At 43.6% G+C, this 27381-nt stretch overlaps 1 protein-coding gene across 1 annotated transcript; it reads left to right on the forward strand.

Moving 5' to 3' along the window:
• Positions 1–9993: 9993 nt before the first annotated feature.
• On the forward strand, positions 9994–27381 carry lpar2b (lysophosphatidic acid receptor 2b). The gene is made up of 5 exons (XM_073471304.1): positions 9994–10364; positions 17814–18311; positions 19362–19856; positions 21844–22100; positions 25267–27381. The coding sequence occupies exons 2-5, from the start codon at positions 18056–18058 to the stop codon at positions 25369–25371; spliced, it is 1113 nt and encodes a 370-aa protein (XP_073327405.1). The 5' UTR covers positions 9994–10364; positions 17814–18055; the 3' UTR covers positions 25372–27381.

Genomic DNA, 27381 nt, shown 5'->3' on the forward strand with positions numbered 1-27381 from the left:
CCTTGTGTTTGTCTTCTGTCTGTGACAGTTATTCTTACAGTTTACTGTATTTGTGTGCTTTAAATCATGAACCCTTCTGTAGTTAGCACGTCTTAGCCACAGGGGGGCGCTATAGAGAAGAGGTCAGGTGAAGTTGGAGCTCTCATTCACTGGTGTGTACTTAACATACCCTATAAAGTCAAAAGTATGTGGACACCCCCATCCATGTACTTCTGTTAACTGTTAGACTACATCTGTTTTTCATGGTTTGGGCTCCATGCAGCAGATTTTACAGAATAATGTTCCAACTTTTTGGCAGCAGTTGTTTAGTTTGGTAAAAGTGAAAGTCATCCATACAAATAGTTCGACTAAAGTCTCAAAGTATCTCATATTAAATGTACTTAAGTATCAAAAGTACAAGTAAAATATAAACACATTTACATGTATGTATGTATATAATAGGGCAACCAATATATTCAGCTTGTTTTTATTGCTGGTATTGTTTTTTGTGAGGAACTAATCTAAAAATGTGCTCCTGAGGCTTCTGGTGCAGCCTAAGTTTTCAAATAAATGTAGCGGAGTAGAAAATACAATATATTGTAGTGGAGTGGAAGTATAACGTGGCAGAAAAATGGAAATACTTAAGTATTTGTACCTTTAAAAGTGTGCAGTACTTAAGTAAATGTACTTAGGTGCATTTCATCGCTGGTTGCACAGAGCCCTTAACCAAAACCCCAGCCAACACCTTCGGTAAAAACTCGAACACTGAATGTGAACCAGACCTAATCAGCGGTGAACCACACTGATGCTCATGTGGCTGAACTGGAGTGAGTCCCTGCAGCCGTGCTCCAAAATCTGGTGGAAGGCTGTAAAACCAGAAGAGCTGTAACAGCAGCAGATTAGTGTTCATGGCTTTGGAATAAATTGCTCAACTTTATTTATTTATTTTTTTACTTTAGTAGCATTTTAATGAACATTTAACAACTTGTTTTGAAAATGTCAACAACTATTAAAACTTAAAATGGCCCGAATTGATTTGAAGAGACGTTATTTACACCCTGGATGTGCAGCCGAGCTCGTGCAAAAGGTGGAAATGGCGTCTTTTCAAATCAATTCGGGACCTTGAGGCTTTGTATTACAACAGATGAGCCATTATATGTTTTGGGGCGGTTGTTTCACATTTTAAAAAAACATGTTCCAGCTCATTTCAGTCGTTGTCTACGAAACTTCACTTGACTTTCATTCGGCGTGGGGGTGAGAAATGACTTGAATTGTCATTTTTGGATGAACTGCTCCTTTAGGGTTAAGCTCATTTTGACTACTTCATATACTGTTTAATCTACAGCCATGCATCTTATATCATTTAAGATCACCGTATGTCTGTCACAGTGCTGTCTGGGAAACCACGCATCTCTAAAAAGTTTCACAAGCTCAGAAAAACATCCTGGAACACTTCCTCCTCCAGTTTATGAGAAAGTTTCAAATCGCCACACTTGGAGACATGATTTTCACCAGACAGATTGTACTCTGACAAGTAACTAGTAACTAAATGTAGTGGAGTAGAGTGCAGACTGTGGGGGTGAACATGGTGTCAAATGAAGCGCTGATCTGATATTAAAAGTGTGACGGTGATCTTATCATCGATCACAGTTGTGAGCACAACAGGAAATAAACAAACAAACAGAAAGGAAATGAAAATGGGTCAAAGTTAAGTGGACACAAGGTTTTCACGAGGTGTTGAAGGAGGTCTGGACTGGCGTGCAGGATGTACTTTTACAACACAAAAACAGAGGATGTTGTGGTTGAGGCCAGTTCCAACCAGCTGACGGCAGACAGGAATTAAACAGAGCCAAAGCGAGCTCAGACAAACGCTGCTTTGCATTTTGGGACATGTTGCCTCGACCCTCACGTACCACACATCTGCACGCTTTGGCTCCAACACACTGCTACAACTATGTACACTGTTATTTAAACTGTATCCTAAACTGTGTCTGCTGCGGCCTTGAGCGGTCTGATACTCTGCCCCCTGCACTGATAACCCTGCTGCTGCTGCGACAATCTGTTCTCTTCAAATGCTCTTTATCTTTACTCTGCGAGCAGAAGGCTTTGCCCCGTCCATCGCCTTTGACTTGCAAATGAGAGCCGTTGTGTTTTTTGTGTTTTCTAAAAGTCAAACCAGGGCATGACAGAAACTTACTGCGTGTCCAAAACCCCCACTTGGAGGAGAGGTGAGCGAAACTAAATGTGGGAAAACTGCCAAGCAAGGCCCTGAATTTATCAGGTGAGGATGAGAAGGGGCCAACATTAAGATAAGGGATGCTGGTGATACGCTGCGCTCGCTTCTTCCTTGTCTAGATAAGAATGGCAGAAATGTACAGGAGAAAGAGCAATGGGCTTTGAATGTGAAAAAACAGAGTGTGAGACCGGGGCTGTTGACTGGAAGTGAGATTTAGAAATGTTTCAGGGAACCAGGGAGCGTTTGTGGCTTAATGAATAAAGAAGTGAGAGTACGTAGTGAATGAATAGCAGAGAAGGAATGAGAAACATTAGTTACGACTGCGTGTGGCAACAGATACTCGAGAGCTGTGAGTGTTCACGGAGAGGTCATGTGATCTTCTCGTGGAGGCAGAGAGGCAGCTCTCTGCATTCTTCAGCCTCTTCTGTTCAGGTCCGCTTCGTTTTGTGTCTGCCATCAGAGGACAAAGGTACATTTATGTATTCAAGCACAGTATTATACTTCATTTGCTTTGGTTCTGGTTCAGAGGGAAGCCCGTGCAGGAAAAAGACTTTTTTGGTTTGTGATCCTTTAATACAAAGCAAAGTCTGCTTGTTACCTCATGTCAGTGGTTGCATGAGAGCGCTGGTCGTGACCAATTACACCAAAAAGATGTTTTTGTTTTGGGTTTTCCTGTTTGAGAGGAGGTATAATTATCAAGAAAATAAACATCATTTTGTGCAGCAGAATTGGGTTAACTGCTTCCTGACACTCCCTGACCCCTCCGAGTTATTTTGTGATCTTTGACAGCTTCTGACACCCATGTTGGGAGACACCGGTTTACAAGATAACACTTCCTGCACAAGACTAGAGGTGCCACAGATAACCGGTACTGACAATAAGCGTGCCTCTTTAATCATTTCCGTTACTTTCTGTTCTCGTTTTGTTACAGTAGGTGTCCTTAACACAACAGAAAAAGAAGAAGAGAAAGCTGCTGTTAAAGTCAAGTGTGTCTTGCGGCTACTCATTGATTTACTACCGCTGTGCAAAGTCATGTCGAAACGACAGTCATTTCTGGTGACTGGTCATTTCTCCACCTCCCTACACTCATATGATGAATCTTATTCATTTAACAAACAGACAAAAAAATGACAGACAGTAAACAAAGATGAGAAGAGAAGATAAACTGAGAGTATCTTTCTCTATATGTCAGCCCTGTGATGAACTGGTGACTTATTCATGGTGTCATCTTTCTGGCCACCAGGTGAGTGTGAGTCCAGTGTTCCTTCTCTTTCAGCTCTGTTTTTTAGTCTCTACCGTCTCCTCGGACCGACCTCTTGAGCCGGCTGCCTGTAGGCTGAATGTGGCCCTTTAACAACCTCGTTCTGGCCACATGGCCTTTCTGTTGGTAGACTAATTAGCCCATTTGTTATGTTGGTTGTTAAGCACAGAAATGCTCTTATTTAATTAAAAAGCTTCAAGGCAGAGGGAATTTACGAGAATCAAACTGACTCTAAGATTTCATTGTGTTCTTTCCTGTAATTCTAATAATAATAATGATAATAATAAAAAATAAAAAGCATTGTTTTAACTCATTTGTATTAAGAGTTTTACAGGTCATACTTAAGGAATGTAAAAATCCAGCCCTTGCACTTCACTTGTCCTGAAAAGTGGCCCTTCTTAAAGATAGTTGACTTGACTCGTCCGTTGCATCTGGCTCTCAAGATGCTAAATGCTCCACTTTGTTTACTAGCTTGTCGCTAACTATGTCATTCTGCTTTGTCAGTGAAAAAGGCTTCCTGTTGTGTCTGGCTATGATGTGGTCTGTGACGAGGAACCGAAACAGTGAAGCTGTGTGCTGTAAAACCGAAAAACAGTGAGCTGAAAGACCCTAAAATGCTCCGAACAGCCAAGGATTTGAATAAAAACATCATGTCTCACTACTTTTACTAAATAAAGAGATTAGATAACATTTTCCATCCCTGCTGCAGCTCATCAGTCGTACCAACAATCAAACACATCTCAAGTTGAAGCAATCTTTGTTTAAGTTGAGGCATTTTGTCTCTGCTACAGCAAACAAAACCAAAAATTCCCACATTTCCTCTTGTACTCTAAATGGCATGACCACATGGAGGGCTGCATCCGCTCATTTACATTTCTCAGGAACTGTGATGTCAGAAAAAAATCTGTGCATTCGTGTGTGGCGGGGTCAGGAGGGGGATTTTTGAACCTACAGTACCGCGTGCCAGCGGCTTGTACTGCACATGTACGACTTCCCGTCCAGACTCAGATTGAGTAAGAAGGACCCCGCTGCTGTCTTCCTGTTAATGGCATTAAGAGCGGGGTCGGGGGGGTTGGAAATCACTGATGAGAGCAATCATTGGGACATCAAGGCCCTCCCACAATCAATGCCAGATGACAAATAAGCAGCTCCATGTGGGATTTATGCGCACGCCAACGCATAAAGTCACAATTCTGACTTGTACACGTTGCACAAGACCCCACATAACTCTGACAAACACACACTTGCTGACACATGCTGCTGCTCACACGCAACCCGCTCTCATGCTCTGGATCTTATGTTTTTTACGGCGCACATGGTCGCCTGTGGGAGTCGATCTGGCTGTCATTGAGTTGTTGACTCTGCCGTTCCACCACACACAGGTTGAAAACGTCGACGCCCTCCTCAGTAAATCACTCTGGAGCTCTCTGCTTTTCCTCCGGCGTTGTCTTGGGATGCACGCAACGTTTCCTCTTCCTCCCTTTTCTGCTTCCTGATCTAAAACGGAGCTTCCTTTTGTCCGTTCTGACAGCATTCTTTCTGAAATAACCTATTGACTTTACTTTTGTATTCTTATTTCATGACTTCCGTATGAACCCCAGAGAGTATAAATAGCATCAACGCGTTATCGAGACTGTCGAGGCTTGTGAGCTGATTAAACAGACTTCCTGAGGTCTGTTCAGTGGCTGATGTTAACTTCTTGTTTCACACCGGCTTCAGCGGCTGCAGCGATTGATACCTGCATCCTCTGGGTTCTGCAGGAAGATTGTGAGGTAGCAAATCAAAAACGTGTAAAATATTTGAGCTAAAGAGTAAAAAGAATCAACACATCTGGATTCAAAATCGTTGAGATGCTCATCTTTCAACCCAAATGCCAGGATAAGGTCGGCGATGTACGTGTCTGCAAACCACAGATATGTCGCAACTTAATGATTCTTTAGGTCCGACTTTCAGTTTTATGTTATGACAGCGCAGTGCTTATGATCTGGTTAGGTTAAGGCACACAAACGACTATGTCAGGGTCAGGAAAAGATCAGGTTTTGCCATAAGTTGCCTGTTTTGAGTCTGACCTTTGGCCCTTTTGCTGCATGCCATCTCCTCCCTCTCTCCCTGTTTCCTATGACTCCTCACCTGCCAAGAAAAGGCTCCCCCCAAAAAAAATCATTCAAAAAAGAAAAGTGGCTCCAGCTCATCCAGTCTCCAGAAGCCCCGATTTCCTTAAACTGATTTGAAAAAGACAATATTAACACCGCAATAGAGCTTGTGCATCCGCTTCAGACGCTAAAGCTTTTAGCTCCACAGCTACACTGAAGAATTTTTACATTTTCGGGTTGAACCGCTCATTTAAGGCAGTTTCGGTGTTGTGCTCTGGTGCGACACCTCGCTCAGTCAAACCTGTCGCATTGTCCTTTGTTGTGTTCGCTGTGGTCACAGAAGCGCTCAGCGTAGACCAGCTGTGTTGCACTTTTGCGAGCTTGTTTTCCAAGCAAATGGTGAAACAGATGATTCAAAAGAATACCGAGCGAATCTTTTGCAGAACTCTGACATCTTTGTTGTGGTTTTATGGTGTGACTAGCAAGAGAGAGAGAAAGAGCGCACTGAGTTTCAAAGCCTGCAAACTCCCCCTCCAACTGAGCTGGACGAGAGGTGAAACGTCCTCAAGAAACTGAAACACGTCCAGTTGCAGACGATACTTAGAATTAACACCTGGATGACTGAGAAGTGAAAGCAAAACTGTGTCACTGTACTGGTAACCATATGAAATACTAAATTAATTCAGTTTGCTGCAACAATACTGCCGGTTCAAAGCCAGGAAATTAACACTGATCCTAGAAAATCATCCACAGTCATTTTTCTCCATCAGCTCTGAATGAATCTTATTGACCAATAAGGCGACGTACCCTGCCGTGTAGCAGCTGTTCAATGTGCACTCACACAAACAAACCTGCAATAAAATACAACTCATGCTGCAATAATAACACATTTCATACATTCAATACATGTCTCTGTCCTGCTGGTAACCCCTGGCCTGGTGGGGGTATTACGCCCTAACATGCCACATTTGTTCGGCCGTGTTTCGATGACAAACAGGTGTTGAAGGCGTGCAGGGCAATCAGCATCTTTGTCACCATGGCGACAGGGCACGCAGCCTCCGGGGCAGCTGTCTGTGATGCTGAGAGGAAATCAGGGAACGGAGAGAGGCCCTCCGTGCGGCGAACTGGAAACTATGACCGCTGGAACACACTGTGGCTGCACGCTCAGACGCACGCCAGCCGCCCAGCGAGGAGAGCTGAATGTACATGTTGAACAAACACGCCTGTCACATCTCTCACACGCTAACATCCACACGCCTGGCCTTTTTGTATAAACAGGAAAGACTGTCCACTCCTTCCTCGCCCCTGCTTCTTCACTCTCGCTCCTCCTCATCGTCCTGTTATTTCCTCCTTATCTCTGCTCGTTTTCATTATGAGACAGCAGTTTGAGATTCAATAAATCCTTATTGCAGCAATATCAAGTGCAAACATCCTAAACTGCAGGTTCGTCCTCTGTAGTCCTGCACCAAATTATGGAGTACAAACAAGATAAGCAGCTTCTTTTTTGTTCCTGACGTGATGTGATGACAGCCTCTCTGGATTGTGTCCTGTCACCGGGGTGGTGAGCTGGGCCGCCCGCGGGCCTCGTGCCCTCGTCCCCTGAATTAAACATGAGAGCCTGAGAGCCTATTGTTGCTGGAGGTTGGTGGTGGTGTTTGTTTCTGTGGCTCGCAGTGTCATTATTGTACTGTACGAGAGGCAGCTTTGGTTGTGATGAGGATGGAGACGAGGTCAGAAGGCCCGAAGACTGAACGGTTCAAAGGTAAAGATCTTAGACCTTCAGCGTTTTCAGTTTTTCCCCGCGGTATCGAACATAGTATCGACATTTTTCAAGGTATTGTATCGAAGTTAGAATTCTGGTATCTGGTATTCTGGTAGGTAAAGTAACAACATCTGTCATGTGGTTGTAATTCCTGACCCAGTGAGTGTATCTGGTCATCAGTTTTATGGCTTCTGATCAGGGGTAGTCTGATTATCGGGGCCGACATTCAGGTTTTTTTCCGATTATCTGAATCTGAGTTTTCTGTCAGATCGCCGATAAAATACGCTAATTTAAAAATATGCTACTTTCGATGCAGCATCTTCTCACACAGTGTCGCCCCACAACAATATCTGATCTCAACTAACAGCCTGTAAACTCTGTGCCGAATAATGTGGGAGGGAAGTAGCAGAAAAAGGAAATACTCAAGTAAAGTACCTCAAAATTGTACTTAATAACAGTACTTGAGTAAACTGTGCTTAGGTTTATTTCATCACTGGTTGTTTCCAGATTTTCATGTTCACTGCAAACTGATATATGTGTCAAATATCTATTTTCAGTCTCCTTGATTTCTAATAATCGGCATCAGTATCGGCCCAGAAGAAGCCAAATGGGTCGACCCCGACCTCCGAGACCCCAAAGTAACGAGTACAGTTTCTGTATTTGACAGAATTTGACAGTAAAACGAGAAAAAATGTCAAATTAAACCCAAAGATTCAGCTACAGAGGGAGAACACAGTATTTGCATGAGGACGATGTGCTGAATTGTGTTTCTTAATTAATTTATTCGATGCAGAAAACTGAAGGGACTCGAACCATTAAAAATGGATTAGTTCAGCTTCGTAACAAAAGGAGAGCAGAAGATGCAGCTGCTCTGTGGAGACTTAAAGAAACCTGTAATGGACAGTGGTGGAAAAAAAACACACAGCTTAATTATAATTCTGTAGTGTGGGCACTTTAAGTGGTTGTTTTGGCTCTCTGAAGACTTCACTTACCCTCTGTTAGTTTATTTTAAAGCAGTTGTGTCATGTTCAAGTATTCAAGCTATTTCCCGTTATTCAATAGTGGACTGGTAAAAAGGTGACAGGAAATGTGGGGGGGAGAGAAACAGTGTCCACAGCTGGAGTCCAACCGCAGATGTTGTATATATGTGTTGTCAGTGACCTCAGTCTATTTTTCCCTTCATGTCATTTGTTTGTCTCTGGATTACGATTATTACAACTCCCATACTTACAGGACGTAATGAGCAATAATTAGACCGAGAGCTGAATTTTCCAAGTCAAAAAAAGTTGCAGTTTGTCGTAAATAAAGTCAAATATCATCTAGTTTTGTGTTAAACCTCTCAGTGAACTACATCGCCTCGCTCACCAAAATGGCCGCCAACACGGCGAAGAAAAGGTATCAGGTATCAAGGTATCACAGAAAACTGAGTACTTGAGTAGATGTGCTCGGTTACTTTTCAAGCTTGTCTGCACAGTAGGAATCCGTCTTCGTAGCCTCTGAATGAATGTTTGTTGACGGTGTCCTCTCAGCGGCTTTTCAGCATCTCGTCAAACTCGTCAAATAACGACACTGACGCTCCAGCACAGCAGCCCTGCAGTGAATCCTGTCATCGTGACGGTTGTACAGATCAGCTTGTGTTGACACTGTGTCACACACTGTTGACTCAACTCTGTGACAGTTTTCTGAGGCTGTAAATAGTGGTGGCTTTGTGTTGAACTGCAGTAAATTCAAACCTTCCCCACTTTTATTTACACGCACAAGTGGGCAGAGAAACAATGCGGCGACTAATGATTATTGTCCTTATTGCTTAGTTTACAAAACAAGAAAAATAGCTCCTTATGTCTTTGAGTTGCATTTTTTTGTAAAATCAAAAGTCTAAAATACAAAAATATAAGCAAATCCTCATTGGGAGAATCTGAAACCAGCATTTTTTTTGGCATTTGTGCTTAAAAAGTTGGATAAGTGGTTAATTAATTATTAATTAAAGGACCTATTTGTGAGAAAAGTAGATTTTTGAGTCACATCCGAGTTCATTGGGGCATCCCAAGAGACAAGCTGTGAGTGAGACTCAAAAATATTTTCTTTTCTTTTCTTTTCTTCTTTTCTTCTTCTTCTTCTTCTTCTTCTTCTTCTTCTTCTTCTTCTTCTTCTTCTTTTCTTCTTCTTCTTCTTCTTCTTCTTTTCTTTTCTTTTTCACAAATAGGACCCTTTAAAAACATTTTTTTCAACATGTCATGTTGTTCCTCACTTGAGTCGGGGCTCTGAGGACAGAGGATGTTGTTCGGCTCACTGAGGTAACTGTGGTTTTTGGGCAACATAAATCAAATTGATTTATATTTTAGATTTGATTCACAGTCTTGTGGTGTGATGACCCTTCACAGATAACGTGGTCACCTCCAGCTAACCTTGGCCATCAGTTATTCACCTCCCGCCGCTGTCACAATCATACAAACCCTCCTGGATATCATCACTGCTGCTCTCTCATTGGCTGCTCTGCGCGCCTCGTCAGCCGGCGGGGGGGCAGCTGTGGGCGGTGCGGAGCCGCTCAGGTTGGCAGCAGCGGCGGAGCAGAGAGCTCCAGGCCGCTCCTTTGTGACAGAGAGGCGGCAGCAGCAGCAGCAGCAGCAGCAGGAGGACCGTACCGTACCGTGCCGTGCCGTGCCGTGCCGTGCCGTGCCGCGCCCTTTGTGCTCCTCCTGGGACTCACCGCGCGGATCATTGCGCACAGGTAACAACCGGAAGAGACGGGAAGAAAGTCCCAACACAGGTGACCGACACTGCTCACCAAGTTTTTCTTGGAGGAGGAGAGGAGAAGCCGGAGTGGAGCCTCTGTGGAAACACACAGAGAGAAAGAAAGACGATAATTGCGCTGTAATTTCGTCGCGCTTTTCTTTTTTTTTTTTTTTTATTCCACCTTGTGCGCAAGAAAGTGGCGCAGGACGTGACCTCAGGTACGACCGCACATTGTTCTCAACTCGACGAGGACTCTGACCTGGATTTACTTGACAAACGAGTTCACAGATAGAAGAAAAGGTGAGTTCAGATTGTTTTATTTATTTCTCAGCGTGTGAAATCCCTCTGCCGTGAGTGTGTTTGTGCGTCTTTTTTTTGTTCCTGTGTTTTGGGGAGTCTTGGCTTCGGTCAGCGCGCTGAGGCATCTGCACCGTCTCAGAGTCTGGATTCATTACAGTCTTCATTACAGCCGGAACATCTTCAGCACCGTCAGTCTGACCGTGCCCTTTTCTCAGAAACGATAACGCAACCAGGCCACTTCTGTCCTCTGAGAACAATTCATCTATCCTGCCCTCCCCGAGTCTGGGTGTAACCGCAGCACTCATCCAGGGGCGCAGACAGAAAGTTATAAAGCGCTTTATGTGTCCAAATAACATGATAAGCTTTTATGGTTCATATTTTTTACAGCTCAGATGTTGTTGTTTTTGAAGTTACCTGTACAGTCCCCTGCAGTAAACCCTGTCATTGTGAAGGTTGTACAGTTCAGCCTGTGTTGACACTGTGTCACACACTGTTGACTCAACTCAACAGTTTTCTGTGGCTGTAAATAGTGGTGGCTTTGTGTTGAACTGCAGTAAATTCAAACCTTTCCCACTTTTATTTACACGCACAAGTGGGCTGAGAAACAATGCGGCGACTAATGATTATTGTCCTTATTGCTTAGTTTACAAAACAAGAAAACAAAGCTCGTTACGCCTTCAAATTCAAAAGTCTAAAATACAAAAATATACAGATTTGAGTGGCAAATCTTCATTAGGAGAATCTGAAACTGGCATTTCTTTTGGCATTTGTGCTTAAGAAGTTAAATGGTTACATAATTATCACAATAGTTGGTGATTTCATTGTTTGACTAATGACTAATCGACTTATTGTGTCAGCTCTACATCTCTTACATCTCTTACATCTCTCCTGTGATACAGTCCAATATCATCACTACAGCTGTGTCAGAGGTGGCAAAGGTACACGTTCTGTACTCAGGTAGAAGTACAGATACTTCAAAGTCTTTACTTACAGGCTCTGAAATGTACTCAATGTCTAAAAGTAAAAAAAGTAAAAAACATCCCTCTGAAGGACGTTTCTGTGCACAGCTGGCTGAACCTGAGTCACTACCCGCCTTTTCTCCCCATTCGAGTCTCCCTCTCTGTCTGTTTCCGTCTTGTTGTGTCTTTAACGTCTGCTGTGCGTGACGAGCACTGACAGGGTGAACTCCGTCTCGTGATGGTGGGAAAAGCGGCGTGCAGCGACTGAACTGGGATAAAAATAATCGATGGTTCAACTCAAATGGATTCAAACTAAAGTAAGGATGGTTTTTTAGAGTGTAAGGAGTAGAAAGTGCAGTGGTTGTGTTTTAAAAGCAGGGAGGAGAAGTAAGAAGTTGCCAGAAAAATAGATACTCAAGGAAAGAACAGGTTGATGGAAAAAAATGAAAGTATTTTGTACTTTGACGATACTTTGATACCAGCCGAAGCACCTTCAGTGTAAAACAGCTTTAGTTATTTTTAATCCTGGTTTCTTTTTCTTTGATCAAAACTAAGTTCTGGTGTAGGAATGTTGGCTTCTTTTGTCTGAAATGAAAGATGTAGAAAGACGCCATAAACTTGAGTCAATTTAATGTCTGTTAAAGTAAGAAATCATAAGATGTCGCGTCTTTTTAAAAGGACTTGTTTTGTCCGACCAAACGGTCCAAAACTCAAAAGATGCATGTGTAAATCTTCACATTTCAGAAGCTGGAACTGGAAAATCTTCTTTAAAAAGTCAATTTAAAGACTGATAATCAAAGTTGTAGTCAAATATTTTCTGTTGATTTACTGTAAGTGGAGTCATTTGTCGTGTCTGATTTGATCTAGATGTCATAGTGTGAACAAGATGAGTCATGAAGAGAGAAAGACAAGATATTATAAGAAATTACCTGGAGGACGAGGGAAAACCCTGACATTATGTACTCGGTGAAACTTACTTGTGACCTGATATCATCTAAAATACTTCAGGTAAACCGCCTGCAGTGAAAGTTTCATTCTGACTAATAGGATCATCAATGCCAGGGACTTTCTCTGTGCAGAGTTACCCAGAGCTTACTGTCTGCAGCCAGCAGCTTCACCATTAGATTTGAAAATGGTCCCTAATGAAGATCGATCAGATGAACAGCAACAAAACAGATGTTGTTGTTTGCTCTGCAGCTTTTGATGCTTCACATCTCTTCCTGAAATAAAAAAAGAAACCCCTCTCCGGTGGATCGACCTCATTGATGTCCCTTGGAGAGGAAGCGTCTGTGCGTGCGTCTGTGTGATTGAACGGTAATCACTGTGCGGACGACACCCGGTCAGTCCCACCGGTTGCACGTCCAGACTTCACAGCAGGACGGACGCGCTTCAGAGGAGGCAGCTAATTAAAGCAAACGCACCCGGAGAGAGTTCTCCCGCGGAGATGAGCCGAATTTCTGTTTGTACCTGGAATCAGAGGTCACAAACAGCCGCTCGCACTCCACCACCTCCGCTGCTGCATTGGTTTTTCATTCCCAGCCGTGTGTATGTGGGTGTAAATCTTTCCTGTTGCTGGCTGGAGTTGATGTGCTGAGGCTCTACTTTCAGAGAGGGGAAGGAGGGAGAAGAAGAAGAAGAGGCTCGGGCGTGGCTGCTCTTGGTAATGACGGGTTTGCAATTCAAACCGGTGTTTACTGATTTGGATGGATTCAGCCCAGTCCATTCACACACAAACGCAGAATCACGATGCATGAAAAACACACAGTCATGCAAATGCAAGTCGCTCGGAGCCACACAGAGTGAAAGCACCGCGGTGTCCAGAGTCAGGGGGAAGCCGATACTCTGTCAGTTTCTTCTAGAAGGGATACACAATGAGGTCAGGGTTAGTCATGTGTCCAGAGTTTGAAAATGTGCTGCGCTGGGAATGCTAGAGTTAGACATGAGTGTTGTCACGATACAATACCCTGAAAATTATCAATATTCAAGACACATCGAATTACAGATTTTTATTAAAAGTAATATAACATGACGACAAAATACAAATCTGCTGGGCTGGTAGCAGAGAACAGCAAAAAGATTGTGGTTAAATTAAGATATCACACCTTTCGTTTCTAAGAAACTTCCTCTTTAGATCAGCACTGTTAAAAATAGTGTGTGAGCGCAGCCGGTTCTTGTGTATCAATACTGCAGAAAATAAGCTTTGAGACAGTTTCAGATATTTGGTATCTGTGTATGTATGTATAGATATTTTTAATAACAACATTAGACATTGATTTCGATGCTGCTCTCATGTTGTAAAACAGCGTAAAGAAACTGGAAGCTGGGTTTAAAAACTGCGTCAACTGTAACCAAACTGGTGATGATAACATCTCTCACTTGTCAAACTCATTTTTGATTTTTTTTTTTTTTTGTGTGTGTGTGTGTGGGGGGGGTTTTCAGGGCTGCACAGTTCATTTGAAACAGTATGGAAATTGTGATATGGACATGTGTGATACCCAGATTGCAGAAGCTGCTATGTTTTCTCTGAAAGCAACATTATGAAGAAGTACTGAGGTGCTGCAGAGACGCTCTGGACAACTTCTTGTTTCTCTGGATGGAAACTTGATAAGGGCACCAACAAATGTCTCTTCATCATGACTTTTTTCACCATATCATGCAGTCCTACGTGTAGTACTCATGAATCTGATAAGAGAAATCTGGACGTTCATTTCTATGAGAGCTCATCGTCCTCATTTCGTGCGCACTAGAGACCTCGTCGACCGAGTGGCTACCTTCCGGTCGCGCCCTCCGCTCGATTGAATGGGAATAAAATGATTTAACAGTGCAGCTCTTCTAGACTTTCCAAATGTTATCGAGTCATTTTGCAGGGGGTAGTAGTAGTTTGGGGCCTGTTTCATGGCCAAACCCAGTAACCCGGTTAATAGCCGTTTCTGCTGGCGGGTAGGTTTTGTTTCCTGTGGCTTCAAGCCAAGATTCAGACAGGGCTGTTGGTAACATACACAACAGGAAAACAACCTTAACCAACTTGTTCAGAAATAACTCCGTACCCATATATGTTCATATAGGAACCAAGGTTACATGTCCCAGATAGCATTCGAGGTCTGACGGGTGATGTAAAGAACGTCACATGTGAAGTATTTTCCCACGACAGCATCATTAAGATGAATTGGTAGTCATGTGTCTGGTAACTGCATTATTACAATATGTTTAATTGTTTTACTATATTCACTCGCCTTTTAGCTCTGTTTTGGTCTCCACCAGCTTTTAAGAAACATATGTCTCTTTAGTTCAAAACGCTCGACTATCTTTATTAATCGTCATGAACTTTTTCTGCTGTGTAGGTGGTACCGGTGGTTTTTGGGGCATTTTTGGCTCCTGGAAACGGACGTGATGAGAGCATGTGTTTCTGATGGTTCAACATCCTGTGACTGCAGCTGCAGGTGTGCCAAACCTGCAGCTGCATAATCTGTGTTAGGTTTCATATGTGTGACAAGAATTGTTTAGGATTTATTACATGTGTACACACAGGTGACCAGTGTGCAAGTTCTTGTTGCTCCTGTGTTTTCAGCCTTTCTGAGCAGCATCCAACTCTTCAGTCTCTATCTTTATATATTCTTAAGTGTGGCAGTTCAAAGTCTGTAGTTCTGTGACCTTTGGCACAAAAGTTACACAGATTGGCATTCACCCGACTGACGTGCTGCTGCTTTAATTGTCTGTTTGCAAAGTGCATTGGAACAGACGCTCCGAGCCTGTGTTTAAGCCTCAGGGTGAAATGCAACTATTGCAAAGTCAACGCCTGTTTTTTTGTGACTACTGATGAACTAACAAACTATGATCAGCAACAGAAGCCAGAGTTTAAAAATGTTAAATGTTTTCTCGAGACAATCAGAACCTGTGTGATTAAAAGCGTAGTTAATAAGTTGACAAATTAGATCGGACTTTTAATGCCAGGTTTCGGTTCTTGAGGGTTTCTCAAACCTGTGTCATGGAAACATTTTGGTTGGTACCACATGAACTACTGAGGCTCTTCGGCAGCCTGTGGAAAACACAAATGCTGCATTTCCAAATGCCAAAGGATCAAAACATTTGTTTTGATTACATGCCTTTTCCTTACTTGTGGTGCGTGCATTACCCACAATGCAACTTGACTACCAACACTTCAGTTGGAGAAAGTTAGTAGCAGCTAATGTCACCCAGAGCTGCTATCTTCACACGGAAATGAGGAGCCTGCTGCAGAGGTGTGATAACCTCAGTAATTCATACAACTCACACATACACATACGCAGAGTGACTCTTGAGCAGCTGGAAACAGTTGATGTGTAAAATCAAAAAAACAACAGATTCTTGTGGCTTGACAGGCATCAAACGCCTCCTGTGTACCGGTACTGATATATTTAGTTTTTTCCGAGATGAGTGCATCTTAGTCTCGAGCTAGTTTTAGGTCAACTCTAGCTGCCATTTTCTTTATTCTGTGGCCCAACAGGTATATTTGGTCTTCAACGCAACATCAGTTAAAGTTTTGTTATCAATAGGATATGATGGCGTCAGATATGCAGTTTAGATGAATTAGTGCAAACGCTTTGATTTTGCAAAGACAGTTAAATTGAATGTAAGCTAACGCACGATGCCCGGAAAGAATGTATCATTCTGGAAGATGAGGCTCATGAGGCGTTTGAGGTTTCAGTTACCTTACTTGACATCGCACGTGACTCTTTGACTACGTGACTCCAACATTGATGCAAAGAAAGACAAAGTGAAAAGGTAAACTGAGGAGTGTAGGTAGGAAACGGAGCCACTGTGTGCACATGACTTTGCTCCGAGGGGGTCAAAGATTAACTAGTGTTTGATGGACGGCTCCCGTCTCTGACGTGGGACGAAGGCGATGCGAGAGACAAAACCTTCCAGCACAATGAGTCTCTCACTTCCTGCCTGCAAACCACACAGATGAGAACGTTGAGTCAGTCACACGTTTGCACACACAGACGCACCACAAACGCTTCATTATTAGTTTGAGGTGATAATATTCTCCACCACTGACCGTTTGTTCTTGCGTAGACTTTCACTCTCTTGCTACATTTTTTCCCCCACCTCCCTCAGCTGTTTTGTGCCGTTTCCTTAATCAAACCCTTTTCTTTCTTGCCGTTGTGTCTCATCCATCATTTCATTCTTAAGCCTCTAAAGTTCTCACTCTCTCCACATTTTTCTGTTTTGGATTTGGCGTCTCTCTCCACACACCCTTGGTAGGAGAGTGGGTCACTGAGGCTCCCTCCCCTCTGCCTGTGTGTGTGTGTGTGTGTGTGTGTGTGTGTGTGTGTGTGTGTGTGTGTGTGTTGTGCATGTTTGGATTGAGATTGAGTTACATAGCTGGATTGTGTAATTGTGAGGTGTGTCTCTGCTGTAGGGAGCCGCTCTGCTGTTTCCATTGTTGGTGAGAGTTGAACTTGGAGCCGGCGGTGCAGTGCGTGTCGTCGTCGTGCTGCGCTGGCTCTTCGCAGGGAAAATGGAGAATGTGTGAGGGAGTGTTGTTGACTCAAAACGCACCATGTGGCTCGTACAAGTTTACCGTAAATAGAGGATTAAAGCACGTTGTTGTTGGCCACGCTGTCTCAAAGCGAAGGCTGAATTCTTCCCCGAGCCGTGGTTGGTTTTAATTACAGCTTCATCGCAGTCATGAAGCCTCGCGTGTTCCTGTCGTGACTTGTCGGCCTGTGCAGGTCGTTAGTCTTTGAGCTCAGGAGTAATATGATAATGATGCTGACTGCTGCGGCTGCTGATCAAGTTTTTCTAGTTTGGATCAAGATTCTTTAACACGCTTCGTGTGTTAAATACTTTCATTTTTGCATAAAATCCTGTTTCATAATTGCCAAACAGAAACAAAAAACATTTATTTATTTAAGCTCAGTTGGTTTAACATTCATCCTCGTGTGTGCTCAGGGCCTTGAGACACAGAATATTCTGTAGCGGGGTAATAAAGTTGACAGTTGGGGCCAGGAATCGAACCACCAACCCTCCAATTGTTGAGTGACCAATCTTCTTTAACCCTATGAAAACGGACTGCGGGAGATTGTTATTGATCCTGTTTAAAATAAAAACTATAACAGCTAGGGTGTTTGCAGCAGGAAGCTCAGACTGTTATCTCTGACCTCATCACTTTGCGTGCATCATGCTGTGTGATGTACGCTGGAAAAACGGGCGGTGCCGCCATGGGATCGACAAATAAATAAACAATAGTACATAATAAAGTATTGAAATCATGTCATAGACTTACTATGGCATGATTTCAATACTTTATTATGTACTATTGTTTATTTCCCTACATGAGCTTAGTAATGCTGAGCTCAGGTTGGACAGATTTTAATTATAAGGATCATTTGAAGAAATTGCATCACTGTAAGCAAATGTAGGTACTGGTGGATCACTTCTACTGGAGAGTTTAAAGGCTTAATAGAAATGATTTGCTGTCTTGAACTAATGTGTCATTTTCCCACAGATTTGCAACCAGTGGATCCAGACACCCAAACCTCCAGACAGTGAAGGCATCCGACTCCAAACTGGATCCCTCCAGTCCTCACCTGTCCAGCTGATGGCATGCAGATCTCCAACCCACCTGAGAGGGCGAGTCTGAATGGCGCCCTAGACCTTCGTCTCTGCTTCCTGTTTGCAACTCCGTTCTTCTCTCCGTCTTCTTCAACTCGTCACTGATCCCACAAAAAACCCGCCGGACGTCTCAACATGGATACGCAGACCGAGGACCAGCCGGGATGCCACTACAACCGCTCGGTCAGGTTTTTCTACGAGCAGAGCGGCAAGAACATCAGCGACCACTGGCGCAGACGTGACTATGTGATCGTCACTTTGGGCATGGCTGTGTGCTTCATCGTCATCTTCTCCAACCTTCTGGTCATAGCCGCCATTTTAAAAAACCGACGCTTTCACTTTCCCATCTACTACCTGCTGGGTAACCTGGCTCTGGCAGACCTCTTCTCAGGTACAAGTCTTTTACTTGCTCTCCTCTCATCTATACACCATGTTAGTATAAGTTGTCTTTATTGATGTTAAAGAGAACTTTTGTTTTGAAGGAATCGGACGACTTTTGTCTTTTAGCCACAGTGATACAAACGTGGATGTTTCTGTCTCTCTGTCTCCTGACCCCGTCTCAGCTTCCATATATGATGTCTCGTCACACACAGGCTGCGTCGTGTAGCATCGCATCTGTGGAACAAATGATAAGTGTTGCTTTAATGGCGATTCGACAAGTGTGGATGCTGGGAAATAACACAGCAGGGTATCTGGACACATGTACTGTATACTGCAGTGAAGCCCTCCTGTGACTGAGGGTGTTATGACTCGCATTGTAGGCGCCTAAGAGGCCGGGATCTGCTTCGCTCATGAGGAGGGAAATGCATCATTTCATGCTGAACGTAGTGCGTGCGTGTGTGTGTGTGTGTGTCATCATGACAAAATGTGTGCACCTCACACCACACCTTTTATTGTGAGGATTACCACAGAAGCAGTGTTAACCGCTCACACAGGTGGTTATATATCCCGTCTATGGACAGATTTTATCACCATAATAGCGACACAACCTCACCAAGGTGTGTCGTTGTGGATCACTGGAGCGATAACTAACGCGCCTCAGTCGAACTGGTCATTAAATGCTCTTATAGCACGTTGCAGGCATCAGATTCAAAACGCCAGCACCACAGAATCAGCAGTATTTTGGGAAGAGGTCGCTTTTTATTTGCGGTACTCATACTCCTCTACAGTGACCTCAGTTGGGCCTAAGGATCCCACAACACGCACACACATACATAAACACATGCAGTGTGTCAAACCAAAACAAACATTTCAATTGAATCTTGGCGCTGAGTTTATCTCTGTGTCATCGTACTGCCTGCACAGACCTGGAACAGAAACTCAAGAGTTTGTTCCCCTCTTGGTTAGTAGAAAGAAAATCCTGAAGCACAAACTTCTCCGCTGAAGACAACACAGTGTGTCGAATGTTTCTGGTATTAACCCCTCGCTCTCCTCTTCCCAGGTGTCTCCTACCTCCACTTGATGTTCCACACTGGTCCCTGGACCATTAAGCTGTCGAAGTACCAGTGGTTTGTGCGACAGGGGCTGATCGACACCAGCCTGACGGCTTCGGTCCTCAACCTCCTGGCCGTGGCCGTGGAGCGCCACCAAACCATCTTCAACATGCAGCTGCACAGTAAGATGAGCACGCGGCGTGTTTTCGTCATCATGCTGTTCATCTGGGTGGTGGCCATCATCATGGGCCTGGTTCCCACCATGGGCTGGCACTGCCTGTGCGACCTGGAAAACTGCTCCACCATGGCGCCGCTGTACAGCCGCAGCTACCTGGTGTTCTGGGGAGTTCTCAACCTGCTGACGTTCAGCGTCATGGTGGCCGTCTACACCCGGATCTTTCTCTACGTGAAGCACAAGAGCAAGCAGATGTCGCAGCACACCACCCAGATGAGACACAGAGAGACGGTGTTCAACCTGATGAAGACCGTCTCCATGATCCTGGGTGAGGAACACCTACTTTATTTTTGACAAATCAGTTTCTTTAAACCTTGACCCTGTAGTCTACTGCAAGTACAAACAACTGGGCACGACCTTCAGCTCATTTGAAATCATTTATAACAAAGGAAATCCAGTCAGAGTTGTCCGTCCTGCGGTATTAATCTTTGCCGTTAACAATGACTCAGATGTTGTAGAAACTGCCTCTGGAGGAATAACCGGCTCGGGAAAACATCTCTTTCGTGTGGGCACAGTTTGGCATCAGAAAACACGGCACAAACTAGTCACAGACGTAAGAGAGAATGGAAGTGATGACAGAAGTGTTGACTAATATCACAACTCGTACTGAAATCATCACGCAGTTGAGATAAAAAGTAGAATTTTGTATCTTTATTGAGCGTTAAAGTTCACTCTTGATCTTTGAAACAGTTGTTTGGCCAAAAGAAAGTAAGTTGAGTAAATTTTTGAGATGAAGTGCTTCTCAAACTGTCTGCAACTTTAAGATAGATGTGTTGTTTGCAATATTAAATCAAGTTGAATGTAAATTTAAACACTAGTATTTGAAGTCTGCTTGCCGCATTTCCAGTCTTCAGCAATGAAGCCAGTTTATATATTGGTTAAGCGGTTGTTGGTGTGAAAGAGTTTGAGAAACGCTGACAAAACTCCTCTTATCTGCCTCTTCTGTGCTGTGCAGCTGTGGTTTGATCAGATATCAGCATGCGCCTCTGTCAATCTGAGCTCATCTTTTTGCAGAGAAGCTGCGACCTGCTCGAAATCACAAGTGAACCACAGAAATATCTGATTGAAAATTATTTTTGCACATTGTGCAAGAGATCCGGGCGTTTTTTACACGCTCGCCTGAATCTTCAACGAAACGACAAAACGCAGACAGCCTCACACATATGAGTGCACATGCAAGCTGGCACGCAGGCTCCTCTCTTAGCTTGTCTGTACTTGTAAAAACAGACTTTACAGACTTACACACACACACTCACACACACACACACAGGTTCACTCCTTCTCCCGCCGATTCCTCCCTGTTTTCTGCTGAACTGGCCGTGCTCCCTCGCTCCTCTGCTCTCTTTCCCAGCCTCCCCTTCTCATGCTCTCTCGCATTTTGAACTTTCAATTAAATTCCTCCAAGTTTTCAAAATGTTACTTGTCTCTCCGTCGCTCAGCAGCCAGGATTCAGCACCTCTGGCATGTGAGGAGACCTGAGCATGCCCTGACAGGGAGCTGCATAGTTGAGTTACTGTGACAGAAAACAGCCTCTCTCTGCCCGTATGACACCAGAGTGAGTGTGTGTAATCTTGTCCTCCCATGCATGTGAGGACTAACTTGTGTCTTTGACCCTGAGAGTGTGGACATTTTTGTCAAGTGGGGACATCTCGACTGTTCCTCATGTCCTCACGTTGCCACATTTTGAGGGTTCAGCTCTGGTTTTAGGTTTGAAGTTAAGCATGCAGTCGTGACAGTTAAAGGTTATGGTTAGGGGCTGAGGAATGCATTGCACAGTGTGTGTGTGTGTGTGTGTGTGAGAGTGTGTGTTACCACATAGTTTTCACATTTCCGCCTGTAGCTTGTATGTGCGCATGTGTTAGCGCTGTACGTGCTGCGAATGTGTGTGCATAATGAATTCCTGCGCAGCCTAATCGAGTATTATGATAATGAAATCTGATCATACAGACTAAACCCAGTCCACACGCTGACATGTTATGTGTGTTTGTGTGTGTGTGTGTGTGTGTGTGTGTGTGTGTGTGTGTGCGTGCGTGCGTATTGTCTACAGAGGAATTTACAGTACATGCCCTGTCTCCCTTAGCTACCCCCTACTTCTTCACATTCTTTACAACTCCGTCTGCTCATTTTCTTTCCTCTTCGTAACTCCTCTTTTTATCTGAGACTTTCTAATGTTATTACAAGTCTTCTAATGACCTCATGTACCCTTGATCTCCCTCTCCCTCCCCTTGCCACCCTCTCTATTCTCCCCCCAACAGGTTGTTTTGTGGTATGCTGGACGCCCGGCCTGGTGGTGCTGCTGCTCGACGGCCTGCACTGCGACAGCTGCCAGGTGCTGCGCTACGAGAAGTACTTCCTGGTGCTGGCCGAGTGCAACTCCTTCGTCAACCCCATCATCTACTCCTTCAGGGACAAAGACATGAGGAGGACCTTCAAGGAGATCCTGTGCTGCTGCTGGCGGGACAGCAGCAACACGGGCAGCTCCGGAGTTCACTTTAACACCCTGGAGCACGAGGTACATTCTGACAGCAACGGAGCCGACGACAGCAATCACAAACAAAACAACCACTCGCACTAAGGACTGTTAGAGATAAACCCCTGAAAAATACACGACATACGACCTTGACAGCCGCTAGAGAAACAGCTTTACAGTAATGCAAGGACAAACGTGGCCGACTCGACAACAAGTACAAAGCAAAAGTAAAAACATCCATCTGCCAGTCAGATTCAAAGAAAACCACTCTATCGTAACAGGTCAAGCAGCTATAATTGGTATTTTTTTACGTTATTAGCAAATCAAATAAGTTGTGAAAATAATTAGACATGTGAAAGCTGTTGCTCGAAGCGATGAGAGACACAGAATTATCACCAAAATCTGCAGCTTCCCGTCAGCTTTAAGGAGTTTTATTGTGAGTTTCAGTTCTCTCGATTTTCAGCTTTACTCAACTGTTTCGGTTCATTCTCACCGTTCTCATAGTTTTCAGCTATGGCCGCTTCCAGGGATAAAGCTCTGAACGCCCCGTATACATGGCCAAACAGCAGACAGGCGCAGATGGCAAGTAGCTGCTGAACATAAACCCCTTTGTCTTCAGTGTGAATGCGTACAGTCAGCAGTCACTCCCAGGTCAAATGACTCTGCATATTGGGTATTGATCGTCTCCACCCCAGATCGACTGTGAACACCCGGGTGAACATGCTAATACTCGCCACTCCTTAGGCGCGATGCTATGACTCACGTTGAAGTTAAGGCTGAACCTCCTCTGGATGTATTCTGCCGAGGTATATAGACGGACGTGTCAGAATTTTTCTGTTGCTTCCACTAATCCCTGTTATTCTGGGCGCATTCGTGACGATGAACGGAAAACATCTTTCCCTCAGGAGATGGTAGAGACCAAACCCAGAGCTCAAACAGACTGAATGTTGGTATTACATTTGTGAGGTGGAGACAAATACGACTCCAAATGAATGATAACATGCTGGATGTGTAAATAAGCAACTGTAGGCTTAAAAACCTTTATCATATCAACTTAATGAGGATATGTGTGATCACAACGTGTTTGGCCAAAACAGTCAGTTATTGTGTAGCTCATTTGTATTTCTTGTATTGAGCCGAGGTTTTCACACTCAGTGGAGCATCTCATTTATTGTAAGGTGCAGTGATCAGTGCAGGGACATAAAATCCAGTTGAAAAACAGGTTTAAACACTTTGTACGCTTCCCACGTCACTACAGACTTACGAGGCTTGCTTATTAAAACAGGATTGCACCTGATGATTCACTAATGAGAGCAGATCCACTGATGGCAGCCTGGACTAAACACATCTGTAATTACATGAAAATGTGGTGATTTATTGTTTGAAAGTGACTTAACCCATGTGTGTCTTACTTGGTCGCTGCTTCAACCAGATATCAACAAACGCCTCTGCTTTTTAAGTGCTCTGCGTGTGTGCTTAGTAACACTGTTGGATGTGAAACCTCCAACTATTAACTCTGCTGTGCTGCAGCATCACTGTGTGTGAACATGAACATATGTACCGATTCGTTAATGTTGCATCGCTTCAGACCGCAGTCGCCTGATGCTTATTTGACTGATGTGACATCGCTGCTTACAATGTGAACACATGTTGTTGAGCTCTGTGCTGCCTGAAACAAAAAATGCATGTACTGTACATGAATTAATGGAGAAGCAAAGGGAGAGAACACAGAGAGGCTGCAGAGAGGCAGTTGACACGCGCAAGAAAGTGCACCGACACTGTGGCTACAGATCTGGTTATAGATTGCAGCTAGGTGCCGGTTGCCCTAGATGTATTATCTAACACTGTCACGACTGTCGGGCAGAGTTTATCTTCATTGCTTTTCCTTATTTCGGTTCCTGTCACACACTTTGAACCACACTCGCTCCAACCTGATTGGCTGTTTTGTCTCAAATCCTAATAATTTGTCTTTGTTTGCTGACAACTTCTCTTCAAAATACAGTTTGTTGCGCGCAGATCGTCTCGGGATGTGCTCATCAAGCAGAATTATGACACACATGTATTTCCATACATTTGATCCGGCCACGATTTCAAAATTTCCATGAGTCAGACTTGAGCAAGAACATCCACCGGTGACTTCAGTCGACCTCATCTAATCTCGTAAACAGAGGCCTTAATGGTCAAACTGCTTCGAACTATAAACAGGTTTCTGTGTTGGAAATACCCTGCTGTCTTATGCAATCGTTACTGAGTTTACAGCGGTAACATTTATGTGTTCTCTGTGCTGTTTGCTAATGTGTGTGCGTGCGTTAGATTGCGTGCTCGTCTTGTACAGTCTTAAACCGGGTCCAGATGTGTTCTTGTGGTTGGACTGGGTCATGCTCCTCGCCACATTTCCTCTGACTTGTTACTCTGGCATGTGTGCACGTTGGAGATGTTGCACCCTGTCATTCTCTCTCTTACACACACACACATGAACCCTGTTATTGCTGCAAGCAGGAAGTGTAGTCATATGTGTGTGTGTGGTCTCGTGTGCGCTCAGAAAAACGCCGCTTTACACATTTATTGATGGTGACATGCAGATGAGAGAGGGAGGCAGCAGGGAGAGGGTTGGGGCACATTTGCATCTGCTCTCTCCGTGTGTTGGTGGTAAAATATGCAGCGAGTCACGCAAATTAAAAAGGAATTCAGTCATTTATGGATAATTACAAATCGTTTACTGTAAGTACTCGTAAAGGGGAATACTATTACCAGAAGCTATTAAAGGGATACAAGTATATTCAAACTATATTCTTTGTCATCAGATTTCAGATGTAGGCGAACTGTTTGTATTGTTCAGAAACATTTTCACATTATTTTACCGTCTATTTTTGTACAATTGTTCCAACTCATATGAATAAATGCATTAATCTGCCCACATCTGTGATTTGTGTGGTCATGTCTGTCTGTCTGCTCCGTCTGCCTTTCAGCATGATCGCTTCTCTGTGATAACCGGTGATACTCACATTTGGATAAACATGTTTTTTCAAACCTTTTCCTCTCTTTGTTGCTAGTGTGGACACGACTAACCCATTTTCTCTTCTTTCCTTTTTCACTTCCTGTCTCCTCTTGCTACACCTAATCCCCCGTTCCTTCTTTTTTTCCCCTCCCTTACCTCATCTCAACTCTTGCCTCATTTTCTTATCCGTCTCTCCACCTCTGTCTGTAGAACTATAAGTCTCGTACCGCCGAGCCGTTGGAGAGGAGCAACGGGAGGCCCCTCATCCATGAAGGCTCAGAAGACCCGCCTGTCTCTTCTGAGAAGTGGAATTAACTCAAATAAACGTTCAACATACTCCAGACATGCAGACACAAACTTTAACGCTGGAATCTACCGATCTGCGTAAGCTCACATAAACAGTCCTGAAGACCTGTTTCTCCTCAGCCTGCAGGGGTCAAAAACTGTTTATTCTGTTTAAAAACTTGAGATTTTTGTTTTTTTTTACCTCGATGGACATTCTGCATGTTTCTGAAGCTAAGCTAAAGAAGAAGAAGAAGAAGAAGCGAGCGGCCAACATGATGGTGGACGTATCTTCTGATAAACCAAGTGGCTCATTTGCGCTCCTGCAGCAGACACATGGAGGCGAACCGTCCATAACTGGGACATTTAAACAACATGGGGGGGGGGGGGGGGGACACTGGAGAGCTTACTTCCTGTTTGGACATACATGAACCAGCAGGTTTCTCTAAACAGATGCTGGAAGAAGAAGCAGCAGAACAACTGGGACATGTCGACAGCGTGTGTGGAAGGGATGACTGAAAATGTCGCAACGCAGAAATATGTGCTCTGTCGAGGGCCATGAGTAATAGATTCTGCTACAGATGACTTTGCTATTAACCTCATGATGGATTAATGTGTGTGTGAGTTTATTTGGGACGCCTCGCTGAGACTAACGCAGCCTAATACAGGAGTCCTTTAATAAATCCTCCCTTCATGGAGGTCATGCTGTTGAATCTGCTTCAACTTTGTGGTTATTTTGCACAATCATGTAGTCCTGTGAAGGTTATACAGAGAGAGAGAGATGTTACTGTTATCTCACCTACTTTCATTCATAAAAATGGAATGGACAAAATAATAGAAACGCCTCAAAATAGAGTACATTCCCCCAAAATGATCATACAGTTGAATCAACATGTCTCTTAAAGCAGTTTCAACATTAAAACCATCGTGAAAGGAGGATTTATTGCAGGACTGTTGTATCAGGCTGCGTTAGCATTAGCTTGGCGCAGCTAATAAACTAGAAACAGCGTGTACATATACTGAATCACTGGAGATGTGATGTCACCAGGGTTCATTTTAAGAGACGACAGACATGTTTCAGTTGAAGGCTCCTGAGCTGCATTTTGTTATACAGAGTGGTGTGTGAGCTTAACGGGATGGACAAAATAATAGAAACACCTGTCGGTATAAAGCAGTGCAACAAAATTAAGTATATCCTCCAAAATGGCCAAACAGTTGAATCAATACGTCTCTTTCAATATTCAAATTCAATAATATAACCTCCATGAAGGGAGGATCTATGGCAGGACTGTTGATTTACACTGCATTAGTAGTTTTTTAGCTAGGTGTACCTAATGAATGGGCAACTAAGTGTACATGTATTACTGTAAATAATCTGTTGCATGTCAGAGCGAACACACTGACTTATATAAATGAATGGATGAGATCATGTCGGTGCTTTAACGCAGTGTCAGCTATGATCCTCTGCTGCAGTTTTTCAACTCATCGTGAACAGTTTCCAGACAGACGCTATAAGCTGTTCCTTTTTTTTTGTTATATATAGTTTATGTTTTTTGTTTTGGTCACCGTGTGTTGCCGTCACTGTGGTGCTTGCATTGTAAATTGTCGTTGTGCTGGAGTGACATAATATTCATTTGTAAATTCGTTTTTGTGATATAAAACTTTATTTATGATCACATTGTAATTGTAGATATTATGTACAGTATTTAGAGGCAACTCAAAAAAAAAGAAAGAAAGAAAGAGAGAAAGAAAGAAAGAAAACGACGTAAAGGGAAACAGAATGACTGAAATCATTCAAAAATGATCCAGAGCTGTTTTAAAAGGAAACCGCAGGAGAAAGCTGAGAAATAATGAAGCTTCCTGGTGAATATGTTGCAGCGATTTCTGTTGAATATTGACTTAAACTGATGTCACAATCTTTCTCAGATCCGACCATTATGACTGTAGCGCTGTATTTTGGTTTCCTGTGTCTCATTTTCAGCCATGATAATATCTGCCTTCAGTAACTGACAGTGACGCCATTAAAAACTTTGAAAACTTGTA

The sequence above is a fragment of the Pagrus major genome, chromosome 1 (genome assembly GCF_040436345.1).
Source record: "Pagrus major chromosome 1, Pma_NU_1.0".
NCBI classification, from domain to species: domain Eukaryota; kingdom Metazoa; phylum Chordata; class Actinopteri; order Spariformes; family Sparidae; genus Pagrus; species Pagrus major.

Coding starts and splice junctions, on each gene's coding strand:
- lpar2b (XM_073471304.1), top strand. CDS start 18,056: ATGGATACGCAGACCGAGGACCAGCCGGGATGCCACTACAACCGCTCG. Junction 19,857..21,843: donor GACCGTCTCCATGATCCTGG/GTGAGGAACACC, acceptor TCCCCCCAACAG/GTTGTTTTGTGGTATGCTGG. Junction 22,101..25,266: donor TTAACACCCTGGAGCACGAG/GTACATTCTGAC, acceptor CTCTGTCTGTAG/AACTATAAGTCTCGTACCGC.